The sequence below is a fragment of the Pseudophryne corroboree genome, chromosome 2, assembly GCF_028390025.1.
Source record: "Pseudophryne corroboree isolate aPseCor3 chromosome 2, aPseCor3.hap2, whole genome shotgun sequence".
In the NCBI taxonomy this organism is placed as follows: domain Eukaryota; kingdom Metazoa; phylum Chordata; class Amphibia; order Anura; family Myobatrachidae; genus Pseudophryne; species Pseudophryne corroboree.
The window spans coordinates 1,026,918,188-1,026,941,126 of NC_086445.1; the positions used below are offsets into that span (position 1 = coordinate 1,026,918,188).

Consider the following 22,939-nt stretch of genomic DNA (forward strand, 5'->3'; position numbering starts at 1 on the left):
GGAACCGAACCCAAAACCAAAACACAAAACCCGAAAAACTTCCGGCGCTCATCTCTAATGTACACACACATTCACGCTACTGTTAATTTTGTCAGGAGCCAACCTACCAGTATATTTTTGGATTGTGGGAGGAAACCCACTCAAGCACGGGGAGAATATACAAACTCCACACAGTTAGGGCCATGGTGGGAATCGAACCCATGACCTCTGTTGTGAGGCACAGTTTTTTGATCATGGGTGATCAGTTTTTTTACCCATAAACTGCAAAAATTTAAAAGCAGGCATATACTTATTTGCAGCTTGAAATTTGTGGTTTATCTTCTGTCTTGCCCATGTGGGCTGCGCTAAATGGGCAAGACAGACAGTTTTAGGAATGGATGACGCTGCCTCGGTCTTCTATATGTTTTGGTAAGAGTGACTTCCAGTAAGTGTGACACTGCACTTTGCTGAGAGAAAACACATGTCCTCTTAAGGTACAGGTACAGGATGATTGATTATATAGTGGTAAAAAAGTGGCAAAAGGCACCTCCTTGTGCATTAAATATGAATTTTCAAGGTGACATATGAAAGGTATTCATCCACACGTACCCAAATTAAAGCCCTGGGCATGGGCGTAGCTACAAAAGGTGCTGGGGATGCGGCTGCTATGGGGCCGAGTCGTCTCTGGAGCCCGAGCCTTCCCCATGCACCCAGCTGTTGAGCCCGGCGTTGGCATTTTTTACATGAAAAGTGTGCTGCTGTACAGTGTACACACCTGGTCACCCAGGCCTGCTCCGCCTCCCTTGGGTACCAAATAATGCTGGGAGGAGGCGTGGCTGAGTATGCACAGTCATTCCCGGGCCACGGTTACACCTCCTCCCAGCATCTGTGAGGAGACAGGAGCCGGAGTCGGGGCGGCCAGGAGAGCGGGCGTCTTTGAGGAGAGCAGAAAATTATTAGAGCTGCGCTCAATCCTAATGTTGTAATTGATGGTAATTGTGGGTATTAATAAACTTTAGTGCTGTTTGTTTCACGCCTGCAATAAATGTACCCTTGTTTCTCTGTCCCCCTTAACCTAAGAAGTTGTCTTGAACCTCTAGTGAAGGTCGTGATATGTGACCTAACCAAGGAAACCGTATAATGCACAGATGTGTGAATGAAGGATAACCAAATGACCAGTATATATGAATGGATAAAGAAATGAGTGATGACCAATATAAATCCTTTTGAGCACTGCTGCTGGCTCATTTATTCATTTAAAGTCCGCTTAAAAGAAAAAGAAAATGTCTCTTAAATAAGATATGTCACAGTTCTTAATGTCGGATTGCGGCGTCCCGCAAATCCGCTAAGTAACAAGTCTTTCAACCCTTCAGATGCAAAAGAGATTCTAGCTGTAGAAAATAGACATCCGGTCTTCACGTTCACCAGAGCCTCAGGTTCAACAATGCAGAAAATGGAAATGGAGGGGATTCTGGACTGGCTCCTGCTCCCCAACCCCAGCTGCCCGTGGTGCGTCTTTGCACAGCCGCCCCCTGGGTGCCGGTCGGTCCGGGAGTGAAGCCTGTCTAGGGCTGGGGGAAGCTCAGAGTGCGCTCTGCAGAGCCGCACACTGTGTAACCCCCTGCCTCCTACGGACACTCACCTGCCGTCCTTTCTCGTTTGTCACCGAGGCTCCGTCAACGGCTTCCTCTTCCTTTCCTCCGTCCAGCGGTTGCTTGGTTACACAGTCGCGTCCCGGACTTCCTGGTCACGTGACCCGGTTGTTTGTAGTTGGTTCAGCGTTAGGTGCTCCGTGCATAAAGGGTTACAGTGATCAGAGTTAAATAAGTAGATGTCCCCAACGCGTTTCAGCCTTTGTTAGGCCTTCCTCTGGGAGAAGTGGGAGCTTGATAGGTGGCCAGTATGATCTTATATAGGGTGTCTCATTTCCTTAATCTGGTCATGTGATCCCAATTGAATGTTCCTATTGGTCTACCCTCTCTCCCCATCTTGTGTGTATATTAGAATCCCTGAAATGCACTTGAAGAACTGTGTTTCCATACTGGATGAATTCTAAATCGCCTCATAGTATCTGCTTATGCAGACCTAGCTCTCAAAGTTTGGTTTCTTGCAATATGAATGTATCAGACTGGGATTACCATTAGATCCCTAATTGTTCATTTTTCTAACAATAATAAAAATGTATATAAAACAAAGCTGGAGTTTCCAATTGGTCTCCTAATGTCCCCTTCTTAATTTTTTACATATTACTGATTTTACTTCATTGTCTTTATTAAGGCCAAAGGGGGTCAGTGTTTTCATTTCATACATCCACTTGAGTTCTATTCTATTGATTTTTTCAATGAAGTCTCCTCCCCTCCAGTTATGCTGTACTTCTTGTATTCCTACAAATTTCAGTGTTCGGGGGTCACTATCGTGGTGATCTTTAAAGTGCTTTGACAAATTATGTTCCTCCAACCCTCTTTTGATATTTCTAATGTGTTCACTTACTCTTGTTTTAAGAGGACGTATGGTGCGGCCCACATACTGTTTTCCGCACCCACATTCTAACATGTATATGACCCCTTTACTGTTACATGTTAATCTTTCTCTGATGTTGAAGACCTTATGTGTGTTATTTGAACTGAAACTAGTCACTGGTTTGGTGCTCTGGGGTCCCCTATTTCTGCAACCTAGACATGTTCCACAATAGTAGAATCCTGCTTTCGGTTTAGATTGGTTAATGTGTGTTTGTATCACTTTGCTTGGTTGTATATGACTATGTACCAATTTCTGCTTTAAATCTGGTGCTTTCCGAAAAATTATTCTAGGTGTAGTGTCCAAGATGTCATTCAGAGTGTCGTCCTCCATAAGGAGGGGCCAGTGTTTCTTGAATATACGTTGTAGAGATTTCGACTGTTGCGTGTAGTTAGTGACAAAGGTAACTTTCTCTGTGTATTCCCTCTCTTTCTTGTCTTTATACTTGAGCAACTGGTCTCTATCCACTTCCCTTACTTGTTCAAATGCCCCTTTAATTTCCTTCTCCTTATAATACTTCTCCCTGAATTCTGTCATTAATTCCTCTCCTTGTGTTAAATAATCTGATTTTTTTTAACAATTCCTTCGTAGTCTAGTGAATTGCCCTTTAGGAATTGACTTTAGCCAGTTGGGGTGATGTCCACTACTTGATAGGATGTAGCTATTTACATCCACGCTCTTCCTAAATGTTTTTGTGTGAAGAAAGCCTTCTTCAGCAAAAATTTTTAGATCCTTACTGTAAGTGGTGGTAAATTGAAGATTGTTGTTGTTCCTGTTCATAAGTCCTATAAATTCATTTAGCGTGTTCTCCTTTCCTTACAAAGAAAATGTCATCTATAAATCTTGTCCAGAGCACGAGACTCGCCCCCAGCTCCGGCCTCCCCCAGATGCACCGGTCCTCCCACCAGCTCATGAAGAGGTTGGCGTAGCTCGGGGCGAATCTCGTGCCCATCGCTGTGCCCGTGGTCTGGAGGTAAAAGGTACCATCAAACCACACATAGTTGTGATTCAAAATGTTTATTAATACCCACAATTACCATCAATTACAACATTAGGATTGAGCGCAGCACTAATAATTTTCTGCTTGATGTTGTTTAGGCTGGTCACCTTTAAGTGCAGCAGCTCATCTGAGCATTAGAGGGCCTCAGTGCGCAGTTAACCCCAAAACTTTGCTGTACAAATCCGACCACCCCTCTTTTCTGCAGCAAGAGACCCCATATGGGACTGATAGAATTAGGGAACAATAGGGCCAATAGGGCAAAGACAGCTTTTCAGGCATTAGTGGCACCAAACACTCAGACCAATGACAGCAACGCCTTCTGCAATACTTTCCTACAACTAGAGAAACTGATCAATAAAGAAACGAACCTATGGTGGGACACTCACACAATCAACTGGTATCTAGAGAACGATTTAGTACCTAAAGGACTTAAAATCAAGAAAGCACCCACACACAACAAGGAAGACTTACCATTTATGAGCAAATGGAACAATATCCTCAAGGAATGTTCCAACAATTTGATGAAACTAATCATTGAGAAAAACACAATCGAATTAGAACAGATTGAACAAAATATCATAGCATTAGACACCAAATTAGAACCGTACAAACAAGAACAGGAGTTTATGAACTTATCAGAAGCAATAGCACAAAAGATTTTAAGGAGAGAAAGTACACAAGTAGAAACAAAAAAGAGGAAAATACTTAGGGACAAATTTGGAGTCAAGAGACACCGTACACCAAGGAATAGAAGTAGAAAGGCATTACTTGAGAAACCAATTACACCATCAAACCCAGCATCAAAAATAAATATTTACAAAAGTCCTGTGTACAAGAAGCTCAACCTAACGTATCAACAATACATGTCTAAACTACATAGAGTTGAAAGAAATAGGGATACAGAGAGCAAATTCAACCAGCAAACATCAGTCTCCTCAGAGGAGGATTCAGAAACAGAAGCTTCATTTTCAATACATGAAATAGAGGAGGACCCGGAATACGAAGATTTAGCCAGACTATCCCTAGAGGAAGGGTGGGCCAACCAACATCGAGCTAGTTTTTTCATTACAGAGAGGACAAAAATACAAAAGGAAAGGGAAACACAGCCAGAGAATCAGAAATCACCAGATAGAAGCATACCTACTCCGCCTGGAACTGACACATCAGGTATAATACCAGGACAATTAGAGACACAAACATGTGCATCAAACCTGGTTTTTTTAGGGGACAGTCATGTAGAGAGACACAATACGAACAGTACACCAACCAAAACAATGAAGCGAAAACTAGAAGAACGAGACAGGGAGCCAGAGGGGGAGAAAAGAACAAGAATAGACCACCCATAGATAAAGCGGAGCTAGGGAAAGAAGTATTCAATTTAAGTAGTGTAAAACTAACCAGCAATGACCTTAAACTCCTGGACAAGGGTCTAAAATTCGCACCCACAAAACAAATAGATAAATTTAACATGTATCTTGGGGGTCATTCCGAGTTGTTCGCTCGGTAAAAATCTTCGCATCGCAGCGATTTTCCGCTTAATGCGCATGCGCAATGTTCGCACTGCGACTGCGCCAAGTAAATTTGCTATGCAGTTAGGAATTTTACTCACAGCTTTTTCATCGTTCTGGCGATCGTAATGTGATTGACAGGAAATGGGTGTTACTGGGCGGAAACAGCCCGTTTTATGGGCGTGTGTGAAAAAACGCTACCGTTTCCGGAAAAAAACGCAGGAGTGGCCGGAGAAACGGAGGAGTGTCTGGGCGAACGCTGGGTGTGTTTGTGACGTCAAACCAGGAACGACAAGCACTGAACTGATCGCAGATGCCGAGTAAGTCTGAAGCTACTCAGAAACTGCTACGAGGTGTGTAATCGCAATATTGCGAATACATCGTTCGCAATTTTAAGATGCTAAGATTCACTCCCAGTAGGCGGCGGCTTAGCGTGTGCAAAGCTGCTAAAATTCACTTGCGAGCGAACAACTCGGAATGAGGGCCCTTGATCTGCACAAATTCGCCCGCAAATTAACTCTAAAGAAGTACTTTGCAACCACAACACCAGCGCCAATAAGAAATCATACAGAGGGGGACGAATATAGACATAGCAAATTAGCAATCTGAAACCGCAATCCACCTTTTATCCCAGTCATTTGAAAGGCACACAAGTTGATGCATTTATCACAATGGTAGAAAGGGACATTGAGAAACTTAACGTAACTAAAACCAGAAACAATCTGACAAATCAAGAGAAAGTAGCATTACAAAAATTACAAGACAACCACTCACTAGTCATAAAACCAGCAGACAAGGGGGGGGGGGGAATAGTTCTACTGAACAAATGCGATTACATTAAGGAAGCAAACCGAATCTTGGACGACACCCATACTTACCAGAGACTACAACAAGACCCAACAGAGACATTTCAGAGAGAATTGAACATACACCTGCAGAAGGGAGCTGACCTGGAAATTTTGAACAAACACGAGTATCAGTACATACAAACTCCACACCCGATAATTCCAGTTTTCTACTATTTACCAAAAATCCACAAAGATCCACAGAACCCACCAGGTAGACCCATAATATAAGGAATAGGTTCATTGACATCTCATTTATTGGAATACCTGGACACATTTTTACAACCGTATGTACAAAGGCAAAAAACTTAGCTGAGAGACACTACACACATACTCAACAAGATAAAGGGAATGGAATGGACAGATGACATGTGGCTAGTTACTTCTGATGTCACATCATTGTACTCAGTAATTGATCATGAACAAGGGGCGGAGAGTGTGAAACACCATCTAGATCAAGACAAAGACTTAACAGAAATACAAAGGAAATTCATCATTGACAGCATAATTTAAATTTTGAAACACAACTATGTGTGGTTTGGGGGTACCTTTTACCTCCAGACCACGGGCACAGCGATGGGCACGAGATTCGCCCCGAGCTACGCCAACCTCTTCATGAGCTGGTGGGAGGACCGGTGTGTCTGGGGGAGGCGGGAGCTGGGGGCGAGTCTCGTGCTCTGGACAAGATTTATAGATGACATTTTCTTTGTATGGAAAGGAAAGGAGAACACTCTAAATTAATTTATAGGACTTATGAACAGGAACAACAACAATCTTCAATTTACCACCACTTACAGTAAGACCGAGGTTAATTTTTTGGATCTAAACATTTTTGCTGAAGAAGGCTTTCTTCACACAAAAACATTTAGGAAGAGCGTGGATGTAAATAGCTACATCCTATCAAGTAGTGGACATCACCCCAACTGGCTAAAGTCAATTCCTAAAGGGCAATTCACTAGACTACGAAGGAATTGTTAAAAAAAAATCAGATTATTTAACACAAGGAGAGGAATTAATGACAGAATTCAGGGAGAAGTATTATAAGGAGAAGGAAATTAAAGGGGCATTTGAACAAGTAGGGGAAGTGGATAGAGACCAGTTGCTCAAGTATAAAGACAAGAAAGAGAGGGAATACACAGAGAAAGTTACCTTTGTCACTAACTACACGCAACAGTCGAAATCTCTACAACGTATATTCAAGAAACACTGGCCCCTCCTTATGGAGGACGACACTCTGAATGACATCTTGGACACTACACCTAGAATCATTTTTTGGAAAGCACCAGATTTAAAGCAGAAATTGGTACATAGTCATATACAACCAAGCAAAGTGATACAAACACACATTAACCAATCTAAACCGAAAGCAGGATTCTACTATTGTGGAACATGTCTAGGTTGCAGAAATAGGGGACCCCAGAGCACCAAACCAGTGACTAGTTTCAGTTCAAATAACACACATAAGGTCTTCAACATCAGAGAAAGATTAACATGTAACAGTAAAGGGGTCATATACATGTTAGAATGTGGGTGCGGAAAACAGTATGTGGGCCGCACCATACGTCCTCTTAAAACAAGAGTAAGTGAACACATTAGAAATATCAAAAGAGGGTTGGAGGAACATAATTTGTCAAAGCACTTTAAAGATCACCACGATAGTGACCCCCGAACACTGAAATTTGTAGGAATACAAGAAGTACAGCATAACTGGAGGGGAGGAGACTTCATTGAAAAAATCAATAGAATAGAACTCAAGTGGATGTATAAAATGAAAACACTGACCCCTTTTGGCCTTAATAAAGACAATGACGTAAAATCAGTAATATGTAAAAAAGGAAGAAGGGGACATTAGGAGACCAATTGGAAACTCCAGCTTTGTTTTATTTACATTTTTATTATTGTTAGAAAAATGAACAATTAGGGATCTAATGGTAATCCCAGTCTGATACATTCATATTGCAAGAAACCAAACTTTGAGAGCTAGGTCTGCATAAGCAGATACTATGAGGCGATTTAGAATTCATCCAGTATGGAAACACAGTTCTTCAAGTGCATTTCAGGGATTCTAATATACACACAAGAGGGGGAGAGAGGGTAGACCAACAGGAACATTCAATTGGGACCACATGACCAGATTAAGGAAATGAGACACCCTATATAAGATCATACTGGCCACCTATCAAGTACCCACTTCTCCCAGAGGAAGGCCTAACAAAGGCTGAAACACGTTGGGGACATCTACTGATTTAACTCGGATCACTGTAACCCTTTATGCACGGAGCACCTAACGCTGAACCAACTACAAACAACCGGGTCACGTGACCAGGAAGTCCAGGATGCGACTGTGTAACCAAGCAACCGCTGGACGGAGGAAAGGAGGAGGAAGCCGTTGACGGAGCCTCGGTGACAAACGAGAAAGGACGGCAGGTGAGTGTCCGTAGGAGGCAGGGGGTTACACAGTGTGCAGCTCTGCAGAGCGCACTCTGAGCTTCCCCCAGCCCTAGACAGGCAAAGACGCACCACGGGCAGCTGGGGTTGGGGAGCAGGAACCAGTCCGGAACCCCCTCCATTTCCATTTTCTGCATTGTTGAACCTGAGGCTCTGGTGAACGTGAAGACCGGATGTCTATTTGCTACAGCTAGAATCTCTTTTGCATCTGAAGGGTTGAAAGACTTGTTACTCAGCGGATTTGCGGGATGCCGCAATCCGACATTAAGAACTGTGACATATCTTATTTAAGAGACATTTTCTTTTTCTTTTAAGCGGACTTTAAATGAATAAATGAGCCAGCAGCAGTGCTCAAAAGGATTTATATTGGTCATCACTCATTTCTTTATCCATTCATATATACTGGTCATTTGGTTATCCTTCATTCACACATCTGTGCATTTTACGGTTTCCTTGGTTAGGTCACATATCACGACCTTCACTAGAGGTTCAAGACAACTTCTTAGGTTAAGGGGGACAGAGAAACAAGGGTACATTTATTGCAGGCGTGAAACAAACAGCACTAAAGTTTATTAATACCCACAATTACCATCAATTACAACATTAGGATTGAGCGCAGCACTAATAATTTTCTGCTTGTTGTTGTTTAGGCTGGTCACCTTTAAGTGCAGCAGCTCATCCGAGCATTAGAGGGCCTCAGTGCGCAGTTAACCCCAAAACTTTGCTGTCTTTGAGGAGAGGCCGGCTGGGAGAGCGGGTGTCTGTGAGGGGACTGAAGCCGTAGCTGGGCCGGCCGGGAGAGCGGATGTGGCGGCAGTGCAGATGCTGAGTGATGCTGATAGGCCACTGGGGAAGGGAAACTTTAAGTAGTTGGGGGGAGGGGGAGATCTTTGATTAATCCATAGTGGGGTGGGCGGTCATGGAATTATGCTATGGGGCCCCGAATGAGATAGCTATGCCCCTGCCCCTGGGTATACCATTTGCGCTGAAAGCGCTTGTATGAATAATAAATCCCGGAACTAGTTCTCACCTTATACCATCCTCTCAGGATTTAGCAGTGAATAATATACAGTTTGAAAAGTAAAAAAATAAATATATACTGTATCATGTATATATATATTTTTTTAATTATTACACTCAAACACAAAAAAGTAAGTGTACAAGATAAAATGTGCAGATTTTAGGTCAGTGCAATAAAAGTGTATCTGAGCTCAAGGAGAGACAACAGCATATGGATCCCAAAGCAGGAATACCACACGGCCTCAACGCGTTTTGTTGAAAAATCGTATTTAATGCACTAGGAGGCACCTTTTGCCACTTTTTTACCACAGGAATTTTGCCTATAGAGACATAGGATCGTGTGTTGGCCGGCACCTGGATTCAGAGAGTGCATATACAGAGAACATTTCATAGAAAGCACCTTGCGCGATTGCTGAGTGGATTACTAAAGTTAAGCGCCTTTATCATTATTTGTTATATGAGTCATCATATACAGTAGCTTTAAAAATTAGAGGTAGCAATCGGGGTCAGAGCTTACTGCAGAGTCAGGTTGGATACACAAGTTAGACAGACTTTCCCCTAGAGAACTAATAAATGGCTTGGATTGCAGTGTTTCCTTTAAATTGAAAAATGTGTAGTGTTGTGCTTGCACTCTAGATATTAAAGACTCTTGCAATTGGTGCCTAATACAACATTCCATGGTTAACATTATAATTCTATTCATTGGCAGGGCTTTTTGTATATATTTCTTTGCATGTGTTTTGTATTTTATTGGTGATGGGACTAGTGATGACGTAAGGGATTTGCTCGCTTCTCCTGGTTTCTGCTGTGCACTCTACTGTGACGCAGATTGAAGAATAGTTGAACACACTCCAATCTAAGGTGGGGGAAATCAGGGCTGTAAGTAGGGTGGTGCAGACAGTGCTCAGCACACAACACATTGGGTGCACCGTCCGCATCCACTCACGATTGCCTATGAAAGACTCCGACCTGTCTGTGGCTGCAAATGGGTCCGTACAGAGGTCAGATCTTACCGCTGCAGGACCCAGGAGCTGAGTTACAGCATGTTTGGTGGAGGTCTTACCTTCACTGATAGGTGGAAACTCAGGAGGGGAGAAAGAAGGGTCAGAAATAAAACAGTACATTGGTTGCGGGTCCCGTGGGAAAGGGAGCCGCCACCATGCAGAGACTGGGAAGGAGGCTGGCATCGGGCACTGCTACTGCTGGTTGCTGCTACACATTATTACCAGACATGTCACACTGGGGGTGATGTACTAAGGGGGTGATCAGCTACTAACTGCCATGTTACAGGCTGTGTTTGAAAAAAAATGGGTGGGGGCTGGACTGCACACCTAATTCTAAACATGATAAAGAGACATGTTAAATTACAATGCTGAGACTTGTAGTACCACACAGAATAAAGAGGAAAAAAAATGCATGTGGACACTCTAAAAACTGACAATCAGAACAATTATAATACATTTTTGCTATTTAATATTGAGTAAAATTGAGGTTCTTAGCATCATTCTTGACAAAAATATATGGGCCCACCTAACATGGCTAGGTCCCAAAAATTCCTAAGATTCAGATTCAGAACACAAGACCCCCGGGCCAGCACAGCTCAACCACCCCAAGGCATTAGGCATCGCACAGGTCAGAAGTAGCAGTGTAAATGTTAATAAGTGTTGCATTATTAAGAGACATAGGTGCCAAAAGTGTTACATGAGAGATAGCAATTAAAGTGTTAAAAAGTGTTACATTAATAAAATACAGTGTAAGTACTGAAAGTATTACATAAGTGTTACAATAATGATGCCCCCAAAACAGCCCATCCACACCAACCCAGGAGGCCCAATGCCCTTAACCCTTTCCTAATACTGGCCCTCATTCCGAGTTGTTCGCTCGCTAGCTGCTTTTAGAAGCATTGCACACGCTAGGCCGCCGCCCTCTGGGAGTGTATCTTAGCTTAGCAGAATAGCGAACGAAAAATTAGCAGAACTGCTAATAAATAATTATTTGCAGTGTCTGAGTAGCTCCAGACCTAAACGATCAGCTCAGTCCGTTTAGTTCCTGGTTTGACGTCACAAACATGCCCTGCGTTTGGCCAACCACTCCCCCGTTTCTCCAGACACTCCCGCGTTTTTCCCTGACACGCCTGCGTTTTTTAGCACACTCCCGGAAAACGCTCAGTTACCACCCAGAAACGCCCCTTTCCTGTCAATCATTCACCAATCAGCAGTGCGGCTGAAAATCGTCGTTCGAACACCAGCAAAACTACTAAGTTTTGTGTTAAATAACTTAGCGCATGCGCTCTGCGTACCATGCGCATGCGCAGTTAGCAACAAATCGCAGCATAGCAAAAATTGGCAACGAGCGAACAACTCGGAATGACCCCCTCTGACATAGTATATAAAGTTATCCAGAACTTACCATTTATAGTGCCCATTCCAATATGCAGTCTGAAAATGATAGAACCGTAATACTATTTAGAAACACTGAATGGCAGGTGGGAGGGGTGCTGTCCCAAGCTGAAGGAGTCTCCGCCTTCAGGTATACACATACTCGTATGTACACAATATAGATTATAGGGAGGAAGGGGGGGGGGGGGGGCTGGACTGCACACCATACTTACCGACAATCTGGCTGCCCCCTCCTGCTGCATCACGCCCCCCTCCCAGGTCGGAGCAGCGGGGGCTGTGGGATTGCATCATCGTGGCCCCGCCCCCACTATGCAATGCCAAGATTATTGCCATTGCTAGGCGGGGCCGGGATGACATGGATCGTGTCATCTGACAACCCAGTCCAGCCACTTTGGACAGCGGTGTGGGGGGGAAGGGGGTTGCCAGTGTATGTAGGGAGATGCAGGGGGTTGCGGGCGGCTGACACTCAGCTGGGAGACTTGCTCACTCTTCCAGGGGGCCAAGAGCCTCTCGGCCATTCCGGGAGAGTAGGTAAGTATGCTGCACACCCTAATTCTAAACATAATGCAAGGTGCTACCATGCTGAGACTTTTAGTTTCACAGAGAAAAAAAGAGAAAATGTTAGTGCACACTCTTAAAGCTAAGAGCTGTCAATAAAAAACATTTATAATAAACTCTACAATTTGACATGGAGTAAAACTGAGGTTATTAGCATATTATTTGGCCAAATATTTTGCTTAAAAACCTAAATTTTAGGTCCAATTTAAGTTTTGCACAGTATTGCATATCCCTCACAAGCCACTTACCTAGTTTTCACCACACCGATGGCCATCCTTAGTCCAGATCCGTGGTACAAATACAATCAAGTTACTGAACCCGGCCAGCTGCTAACAGAAAGTGCCTCCTGACTGAGCCCCTGCTTTCCTGTGAGCCATGACTTGTAGGTTTGTGACTTTATAAGTACCTATCCTATATGTATTCTATTTTTTCTATTTTTCTTTGCTGGATGAGAACTGGATGTATTCACTAAAAGTATTATGGCAAATGCTATCTCCATTTTAATTAATAAGAAAGCTGCTAAATACATGAGGGGCTCTTAAAACGTTTTGTTAGCCTCATTTTGGGATGGGATAATAAAGTGCACCTCTCTCCTCCCCAGGTCCGGTTTCCTGTCTGATGGGCATAAGCCGTGAGTTACGCACACGGATGGATTGCTGAGGCTTCGCCTATGCGGGAGGAGGATGAGAGGACGTGACCGACACAATACCACTCTCCCGTTTCTGCTCTGCGCAGTGTTTGGTCGTGTGACTTGTTCCTATCAGGCAGGATCCAACAATGGGAATAAGCAATGCTGTAGTCAACCTGTTCCGCAAGATCAAGTTTTTGCTTCTAGTTGCCGTGTGCTTAATACTGGTTAGCTGTGCCAGCTTTTACCTTAGGGACAGAACACACAGCTCCTCAGAATACGAGTCTGCAGCTGATAAATTTTGGGGACATAAGTCACTTGAGAAGACTGAAGAAAAAGGAAAACCAACTGTTGTAGAAGTGACCACCGAAATGGATTTACAAATGTGTCCGGCCCTGTCACCTTATATGAGTGAGTTATACCTGATTTGTTGTGTATGGTTGTGATTGCAGAGATCTACAAGTGCATTATTGTAATTCAGCATGGTATAAAACGGGTGCACACACATTGGGGGCAGACAGCTTTGTGAGATGAACCAATTTAAAAACATGCAGCCTATCCAGTCACTAGGAACCAGTGACATCACTGAGAATTCAGCCTATCCAGTCACTAGGAACCAGTGACATCACTGAGAGTGCAGCCTATCCTTCCACTAGAAACCAATGACATCACTGAGAGTGCAGCCTATCCAGTCACTAGGAACCAGTGACATCACTGAGAGTGCAGCCTATCCAGTCACTAAGAACCAGTGACATCACTGAGAATGCAGCCTATCCAGTCACTAGGAACCAGTGACATCACTGAGAGTGCAGCCAATCCTTCCACTAGAAACCAATGACATCACTGAGACTGCAGCCTATCCAGTCACTAGGTACCAGTGACATCACTGAGAATGTAGCTTGTTGTGTATGGTTGTGATTGCAGAGGTCTACAAGTGCATTATTGTAATTCAGCATGGTATAAAACGGGTGCACACACATTGGGGGCAGACAGCTTTGTGAGATGAACCAATTTAAAAACATGCAGCCTATCCAGTCACTAGGAACCAGTGACATCACTGAGAATGCAGCCTATCCAGTCACTAGGAACCAGTGACATCACTGAGAGTGCAGCCTATCCTTCCACTAGAAACCAATGACATCACTGAGAGTGCAGCCTATCCAGTCACTAGGAACCAGTGACATCACTGAGAGTGCAGCCTATCCAGTCACTAGGAACCAGTGACATCACTGAGAATGCAGCCTATCCAGTCACTAGGAACCAGTGACATCACTGAGAGTGCAGCCAATCCTTCCACTAGAAACCAATGACATCACTGAGACTGCAGCCTATCCAGTCACTAGGTACCAGTGACATCACTGAGAATGTAGCTTATCCAGTCACTAGGAACCAGTGGCATCACTGAGAATGCAGCCTATCCAGTCACTAGGAACCAGTGACATCACTGAGTGTGCAGCCAATCCTTCCACTAGAAACCAGTGACATCACTGAGACTGCAGCTAATCAGTCACTAGGTACCAGTGACATCACTGAGAATGTAGCTTATCCAGTCACTAGGAACCAGTGACATCACTGAGAGTGCAGCCAATCCTTTCACTAGAAACCAGTGACATCACTGAGAATGCAGCCAATCCTTTCACTAGAAACCAATGACATCACTGAGAGTGCAGCCTATCCATTCGCTAACAGCCAGTGACATCACTATGTACTGGGTGTATTGAGCAGAGATTGATTCATCCAAAGATAGCTAAAATAATCATATCAACATATATGTGGTGTAAAGTACATGAAACCTTTTATAAATATGTGTTATTGCATTTAGCTACAGTATGTGGTGTCAAAGTCAGAAAAATATCTCTATGCACACTGTCATATTTGCACCTCACACAGGTCTGCGCTGCGCATGCGTGCGCTCTCCCGTGCGTGCGCATACTCGCTGTTGCGGGCACCCGCGGGTGCGCGGTATGTGCATTTACGGTAGAGTTCATGTGTTCGTAGCGTGCGACCCAATCGTTACATATTTCCACTATATAATGTATTTTGTAGATCATGGTCCCTTTGATAGAGTCTGAAAGTTTGGTTAATGTAGAATGTTCATGAACAGAGAAATCCCTCTTTGTTTGATACGAAGGGTCAGACAGGAGTAATACAGTGGTGTTTAGTACCCATCGGAAGAGTATTTAATTAGCAATATTCCGGTGTTGGTTTGAAGCGGATTAATCGCTCGTGCGAATAGTTATGGACATAAGAAGTTTATGAACATTTACTGTATTTGCACTTACTTATCCATGCGGCGGGAAACCCAGTTTCCCTCCCACCTGAGCTGTTGGAAATAGTCACAGCCCACCTGTATGAATCAACCTATGACCTTTTGATATAATGCGAGGAGGAATTCCTGTGTCCAATGAACAATGAGATTGTAGGGACCATTGAATTGTATTGTGTGTGGGGCATAAATAGACAAGCCGATCACATCCAGCTCTCACTCTTCAACGGTTATCATTGCTGAAAATCGGGAGCTGGATGTCCAGATGCGCATGCGATCGTTTCCTTTGTGCGTAAGTTTTCTCCGCAATCATATTGTCTTTCCTGTTGTTATGGGCCATTTCTCTCTCTCTCTCTCTTCTCTTCTTTCTCTCGTACTCTCCTAAACGTAATAGTATTGTATTGTATTTCCTGTGTAGTTATCTGGTTAGGTAGTCTATGTTATATTGTAGTGTATGACTTGTATTGTATTAATTCTTTTGCAAGTATAACATTCATAATATATATATATTAGGCGTTGGACCCTAAGCACGGTATCTGTGTATTTCTTATAGTGTTAAGTATTCACAGAGCGTCGGTGACGCTCAAACAGCTTTTAAGTTAATAAGGTTACACTGTGTTGCACCTACACCCTATCTCTACACTAAGGTTTTACAGCATATTACATTGTTTATGGTTTAGATTTAAAGGTTTAACATTGTGAGCGTCAGCGCCGCTGGTGATCTCCTCGTGGTCCCGAGCGTCCGCTACGCTATAGCGAATCATTACGTTAGTCGGCAGCCAATAGCGTGCCTGCCTGTGATCTCTCGGCCGTGAGCGAACGTGACGCTTGAGCGTCTCGACCATGGCTAAGCGATCGTTACGCAACGAGCGTACCCTTACGGTACTCCATACGTAAATAGCGTACAGTGTTCTTAGACCTCATAAAGGGTTTTATATAAGATAAATATTTAGCTTTATCAATTGGCAGCTCGTCCTGTCCTTCACATATCTCTGCTAGGTAAATTCAGCAGACATTATCCAGCAGCAAAGGGCGGGAGGTCATATTCCTCGTAGTGCTGTTTGGATAAGCGTCTGCTTCGCTTAGTAAAGGGTGCTGAAGGAATCCGGAACCGGAGGTAAGAACAACACGCTAGTGTCTTTTAAAACTGTTTATTTCTGTCTTGCGTACACACGCACATATCTGCATTTTCTTTTTCATTCGTGTATTTTCATATATCACTCTCCTGTTTGCCATTTTATAATTGATAAAACGTGCTAAGAGAGATTTGTCGCTATTTCATAGTTAAAGTGTAAAACCCACATGCAACTCTACCCAAGGTAAAAGGAGAGATTGGTGTGTTGCGCGGTAGACGATCGAGGATCATCTACATTGATAAAAGTGTTAGTCGTGTTGCGGTGGACATTGGTTTTGTGTACACGTGTCTCTAACAAAGGGCTGAGACTCGCGTACGCCAAGGCCGACGCACGCAGCGTAAATTACGCAACGGAGCGTCTGGGTACGCCCACGTAACTCAAGTCACACGACAGTTGATTTTTAAGTAGCGCAACAGGCGATAAGTAGCGCAATAGGCGATAAGTAGCGCATCAGGCGATAAATAGCGCAAATCTATTTTAAATCCGAAATTTAGATTAACAGATCCTTCTCCAAATTCACAACACATCTGGTCTAAAGGAAATTTCTGCGCAGAAATAGAAATAGAAGCAAAAGTGTACGTGTGGTGAGTGAGTGTTTTGTATATATAAGTTTATACAATTTTACAGGTTGAACCACAAGAAGTCGAGTTCTCGCAGAGGTACATACATGTAAGTGACGTGCATGGTGGCTAGGGAGGCATCTCTGGTTAAACATAAAATTTGAGCAGTAGAGAATAGTAGACCAGGAGGTCATACTACAGACCGGGAGGTCCAGGTACAGCAGACTAAGAAGTCTGCCATAAAAGAGAAAAGGGCACAACCCAGGGGGTTGGTGCAAAACCCATATAGGCCAATAAAGCTCTGGCTGAAGGAATTCGCAGCCGAAATTTTCGATTCCACTGGTCGCTCAGTACATAAGATTAGTTGCTTATGTGCTGAACGATTGTACCGCACGTAATTGTGTACATTAGTTAAATCTGACCAGTACCATTTGTATACGATCCTGGTCATAAAACTATTTGTACACTCTGATGTGATTTGTGTAATTTTATATTTTCTGAAGGGAAGTTCGCTGGTCACTCAGGAATTGTCCAACAACCAATAGTTACTGGAAAGAGTAAGTGTTCTGCGGATATCCCTCGCATGTTCCAGTAAAAAAAGGTTCATAGGGGCCCTAGGTCGAGTACGCCAGCACTAAGGCAGTGTGTGGGTTGTATTGGTCGGCGTGGGCGAGTGAGTGGGGTACTCGGTAAACCGCCACCGTCAGCCTATCGTGAACATTTTGGTTTTTGTAAGGGTTCGCTGAAGACCCTGAAATAAGGTCAGAGGTGGTGAAAGCAACGCCTGCAAGTTATGGGGGCCAATTGTTCAGGAAGGGGGCGATCAACCTCGGTTCGGGTTGATTCAGTAAACCGACCAGTCGGGTCGGCAAGGTACGTAATGTGTGAAAAATATGGCTCACATACAGAGGTTTTATGTGATGAATGGGAGAGAATGACAGTGCATGACGGGGAGAAATTCCCAAGAGTAGGTAGCTTTAGATCAGAAGTGTTGCAAAATTTAAGGAGGAGGATATGTCTCATTAAATCAACAAAGAGACGAATCCAACATTATGATTATTTGCAGTTATGGCAATAGGAGGGTGAAATACAGAGAGGATTGGCTCTGGCGGCGGGATCTAATCCTATCAAGAAATTGATAGCGACAGCCCCGCCGCCACCATACATATCAGGAGAGAAATTGGTTGCGGAGAATGACGCACCAGGGTGTAACAAACAAACACTTAGCAACTGTGTAAATGTTAATAAGTTAACTAATGCAAGTATTAACCCGTGCAAGTTGTACCCTGTTTTGAACTTTCCCCAGGAGTGTGATCAAGAAGACGAATCGGCAACAATATCGGCGCTCTCTCTAGCAGCCACCATAGCAGAGACAACAGTAGGCACGGCTCCACCCACGAGATTAGTAACAAAAGCCCCTAGCGGAGGGATAGGTGAGGTCGTATCTACAGGTAAGTACGGCACCATACACTACGCTGAAACCATTTCACCACAGGCTGTAGAACCTACACAGAGTGATGTTAGTAAACTTAATCCTGTTAGGGTAATAGCAGTGCCAAATGGGAAAACTGACACGACAGGAATCACACCTGTTAGGAACATTGCCACGTACAGCCCATTTTCCCGAATGGAATTAAGAACCATAGTGTCTGAGTTCCCTGACCCTAGGAAAGACTTAGTTGCCAGCCAGAAATACATCAGAGACCTAGGGAACACTTTAGAGCCCAATAACAAAGACTGGCAGGTATTGCTGAGGGCATGTTTACCCACCAATGTCGACGCAACTCAATTTTTGGCTGACTGTGGATTAGATCAGGATGTACCTCTTACAGATGTGTACAACAAAGATAACGTAAAAAGAATAAGTTTACAGTTAAAGGAGTATTTCCCAGCGGTAGTTAAGTGGAACAAGATTTTCTCCATTAGACAGAAAGAGTCAGAAACTGCTGCAGAATATTTTCACAGGGCATTACTAGAAATGGCAAAGTACACAGGTATAGAGGACATTAAAACAAACATAAACCATCGAGAAGTAGCAGTATCTGTACTAATGGATGGGTTAAAAGAGACATTAAAGACAAGAGTACAGACCACGCAACCATGTTGGCGAGGTTTGTCGGTGGCTACTTTGAGAGAGGCTGCTATTGATCACGACCGGAATATCACCCGACACAGGGAGTCACAAGGTGATAAGTTAATGGCCGTAAGTATACAGGCCCTGACCACAAGGCAGCCTTTGTATAAATCACCAAACCCTGTGGGTAAGTCAAATGTGGTAATTTGTTTTTCTTGTCATAGACAGGGACACATGGCACGAGACTGTAGAGTGAAAAATTCACAAAACTCATATCAACCCCCTAGACAACGACACGACACACGACATTGGGAGCAGGGTCCGCAAAGACGGAGTTATGAGCCACATACAGGGGAAACAAAAAGATACCCCCCGAACAGAGACTGGCAAGCCACTGGTAGTTCCCATTTAACCCCCTCACAAGCAGTTGCTGCCAGCGGGATTCAGGGAGGTCACCATACCCAATAGGGGTGTGGCCATACCTGTAATCTGCAGCCAGTAAAATTGATTGCAAATCTTGGAAGTGAACCAGAAATTGCAATCAATGTAGCTGGTAAATCATTAAACTTTCTTGTAGATACAGGGGCGGCCAAATCAGTGATAAATTCGACAGTGGGCATGAGAACCACTGGTAAGACAATTCCAGCCATAGGGGTAACGGGAGTAGTCCAGCACTACCCTGTTAGCAAACCAGCCGAGATTACAGTAGGGCCGTTACATACCAAGCATTCCTTTTTGCTAGCTGCATCGGCACCGACTAATCTCCTGGGAAGAGACTTATTGTGCAAAATGGGGTGCGTCATTTATTGTACTCCTGAAGGTGTATTCTTGGACATACCTGAGAATCACGCTCAGGAAGTGCAAGACATGTTAGACTCCCCATCAAAATTAATGTCACATACCATTATGACAAATAGGACTCCATCCCAAGTAGAAGAAATGACATCCCAGATACCAGAGTCACTTTGGACTAAAGATGGACAGGACACTGGATTAATGGCAAACGTAGCTCCGGTAGTTGTACAAGTAAAAGATGGTAGGATAGCTCCAAAAATCCCACAGTACCCCCTGAAGCCAGAGGTGGAGTTAGGAGTGTATCCCGTAATAGAGCGCTTGCTACAACAGGGCATTCTGGTAAGAACGTCCAGCACTGCCAATAGTCCCATCTTCCCTGTGAAAAAGAGTGGGGGGAGGGGTTACCGGCTAGTGCAGGATCTAAGGGGGATTAACAAAATAGTTGAGAGTCAGTTCCCCGTAGTGCCAAATCCAGCTGTCATCCTTATGCAAATCCCTCCCACTGCGAAATTTTTCACTGTTATTGACCTCTGCTCCGCTTTCTTTTCGGTACCTCTGCACCCTGACAGCCAATATTTGTTTGCATTCACATACAGAGGAGTCCAATACACATGGACTCGATTACCACAAGGTTTCATAGACAGTCCAAGTATCTTTTCCCAGGCTTTGCATGATTGTTTACAGTCTTTCCAACCAGAGAGTGGATCAGTATTAATACAGTACGTGGATGATCTACTACTGTGTTCTGATTCATTGGAAGCATCCCTGAAGGATACGAAACAGCTCCTGTTTCATCTTTCAGACACAGGACACAAGGTTTCCAAAGACAAGTTGCAATTATGCCAAACTAAGGTAAAATATTTGGGACACTGTCTAACACAAGGACTGAGACACCTGACCGCTGATAGAATTCAAGCAATTAGAGACATGACTCTGCCACAAACCCAGCAACAGATCAGAACATTTTTAGGAATGTGTGGGTATTGCCGTAACTGGATCCCAGGGTTTTCCATTCTAGCGTTACCTTTGCAGGAGATGGTCTCCTCAAACAAACCTGAGCGGATTTCGCATACAGACGAGTCCGAGATGGCATTTGAGAGACTTAAACAGTGCCTAACGCAGGCACCAGCATTAGGTATGCCAGACTATGGGAAACCCTTTGAGCTGTACGGAACAGAAAGTGCTGGTTGCGCGGCAGGTGTCTTAACCCAAAAGCACGGTGATGCCAGCAGGCCGGTAGCATACTACAGCGCTCAGCTAGACACGGTAGCGCGATCCCTCCCCACATGCTTGCGAAGCGTTGCTGCGATAGCATTGCTAGTAATGAAAAGCGAAGATGTAGTGCTAGGTCACAACCTCACAATTCATACACCACATGCAGTGTCAGCCTTGCTAAATTCTGCCCAAACCAGGCACGTCTCATCAGCACGGTTTACAAGATGGGAATTGGCACTAATGGCCCCCGTAAACATCACCATAAGGAGATGCAGTGCATTAAATCCTGCAACATATCTCCCAGGTGTGCCTGGACAGGCACAAAGGGTGGAGGATGAGAGTGGTGGGGAAGGAGAATTTAACACAAAGGAAGACACACATGATTGTATGGAATATTTGACCCAAAATTTTACCGCAAGGCCTGACATCAGTGACAATCCACTGGAAGATATAGATCTAACTTTCTACACGGACGGTAGTTGTCATAGACAGTCAGACTCGGGAGACTTGTGTACTGGATACGCAGTCGTAGATGACCAAGGCACCATAGAAGCGGAACCGCTAGGCCCACCTCACTCAGCCCAGGTTGCTGAACTGGTCGCCCTAACCAGAGCATGTGAATTGGCTAAGGGCAAATCAGCCAATATCTACACCGACTCTAGATACGCATTCGGGGTAGTCCATGATTTCGGAGCCCTATGGCGCCTCAGAAATTTCATGACGGCAGCTGGTACACCGGTAGCGCATGCAGCCCACATCAAAAGGCTTCTAACAGCGATACAGGAACCCGACAGAGTGGCTGTTATCAAGTGTAAAGCACACACATATAGCCAGGACCCAGTATCACTTGGTAACAGCCGAGCAGATGAAGCAGCTAAGTTAGCAGCTGGTACCCCCAGACAGACAGACACCACACAACTGATGGTATTTAATACCATCAACACACAGAAGTTGTGTGAGATGCAAAATTTGTGTTCCACACAGGAAAAGGCAGTCTGGAAGGCAAAGGGATATGGCCAGGAGTCCTCAGGACTCTGGACGGATGGACAAGGTAAACCGGTGGCCCCCAGAGCATATCTCCCATGTTTAGCTGAGGCAGCTCACGGGCTGACTCATCTGGGCAAGGAGGGAATGTGCAAGTTGGTAAGAGCATATTGGTGCGCCCCAGGATTTTCATCTCATGCAAGTAAGCGAGCAATGTCATGCCTTACCTGTTTGAGAAAGAACATCGGAAAAGCAATACCAACAGAACCATCTCATATCCCACCTGCAGGCGGCCCTTTCCAGGTAATACAGATTGACTTCATTCAATTACCCCCTTGTCGAAATTTGAAATATGTACTTGTTTGTATAGATGTTTTCTCAAATTGGGTCGAAGCATTTCCTGCGGCCACAAATACCGCTATGTTTACTGCTAAGAAAATTGTGCAGGAATTTGTATGTAGGTATGGTATCCCTAGAATAATTGAAAGTGATAGGGGTACCCATTTTACAGGTGATGTCTTTCAAGGAATGTGTAAGTTGATGGGAATTGATAGCAAGCTGCACACTCCATACCGTCCACAGGCGAGTGCGAAGGTAGAAAGAGTGAACAGCACTATTAAAAATAAACTGAGCAAAGTTATGGCAGAGACAGGATTGACATGGCCAGAAGCTCTACCCATTGTACTGTACAGCATCAGAACCACTCCTAGGTCCCCTCTTAATCTGTCTCCCTTTGAAATCTTGTTTGGTCGACAACCGCATGTTATGATTAACCCTCAGGATGATTTGAAGTGTAACAATGAAGTGACTGTAAAGTACCTGGTTAATATGAGTAAACAGCTAAGGAATCAAAATGATAATTTGAAGTTAGTGATTCCTGATTTACCAGACAGTAATTGTCATGACATTGAACCTGGGGATTATGCAATGATACGGAATTTTCTACGCTCAGGTTGCCTTATTGACAGATGGGAAGGACCATACCAAGTCTTATTGACTAGCACTAC

The 22,939-nt window shown here is 44.1% G+C and overlaps 1 protein-coding gene across 1 annotated transcript in view; it reads left to right on the top strand.

Annotated features, from left to right (window-relative positions):
- Positions 1-8,192: 8,192 nt before the first annotated feature.
- The window catches only part of LOC134988305 (beta-1,4-galactosyltransferase 4-like), a 34,407-nt gene continuing 19,660 nt past the window's right edge, over positions 8,193-22,939 (top strand). Inside the window, exons 1-2 of the mRNA XM_063950537.1 lie at positions 8,193-8,276; positions 12,876-13,313. Of these exons, the coding sequence (XP_063806607.1) occupies positions 13,052-13,313 (262 nt within the window). The 5' untranslated portion in view covers positions 8,193-8,276; positions 12,876-13,051. The remainder of the gene's footprint in view (positions 8,277-12,875; positions 13,314-22,939) is intronic.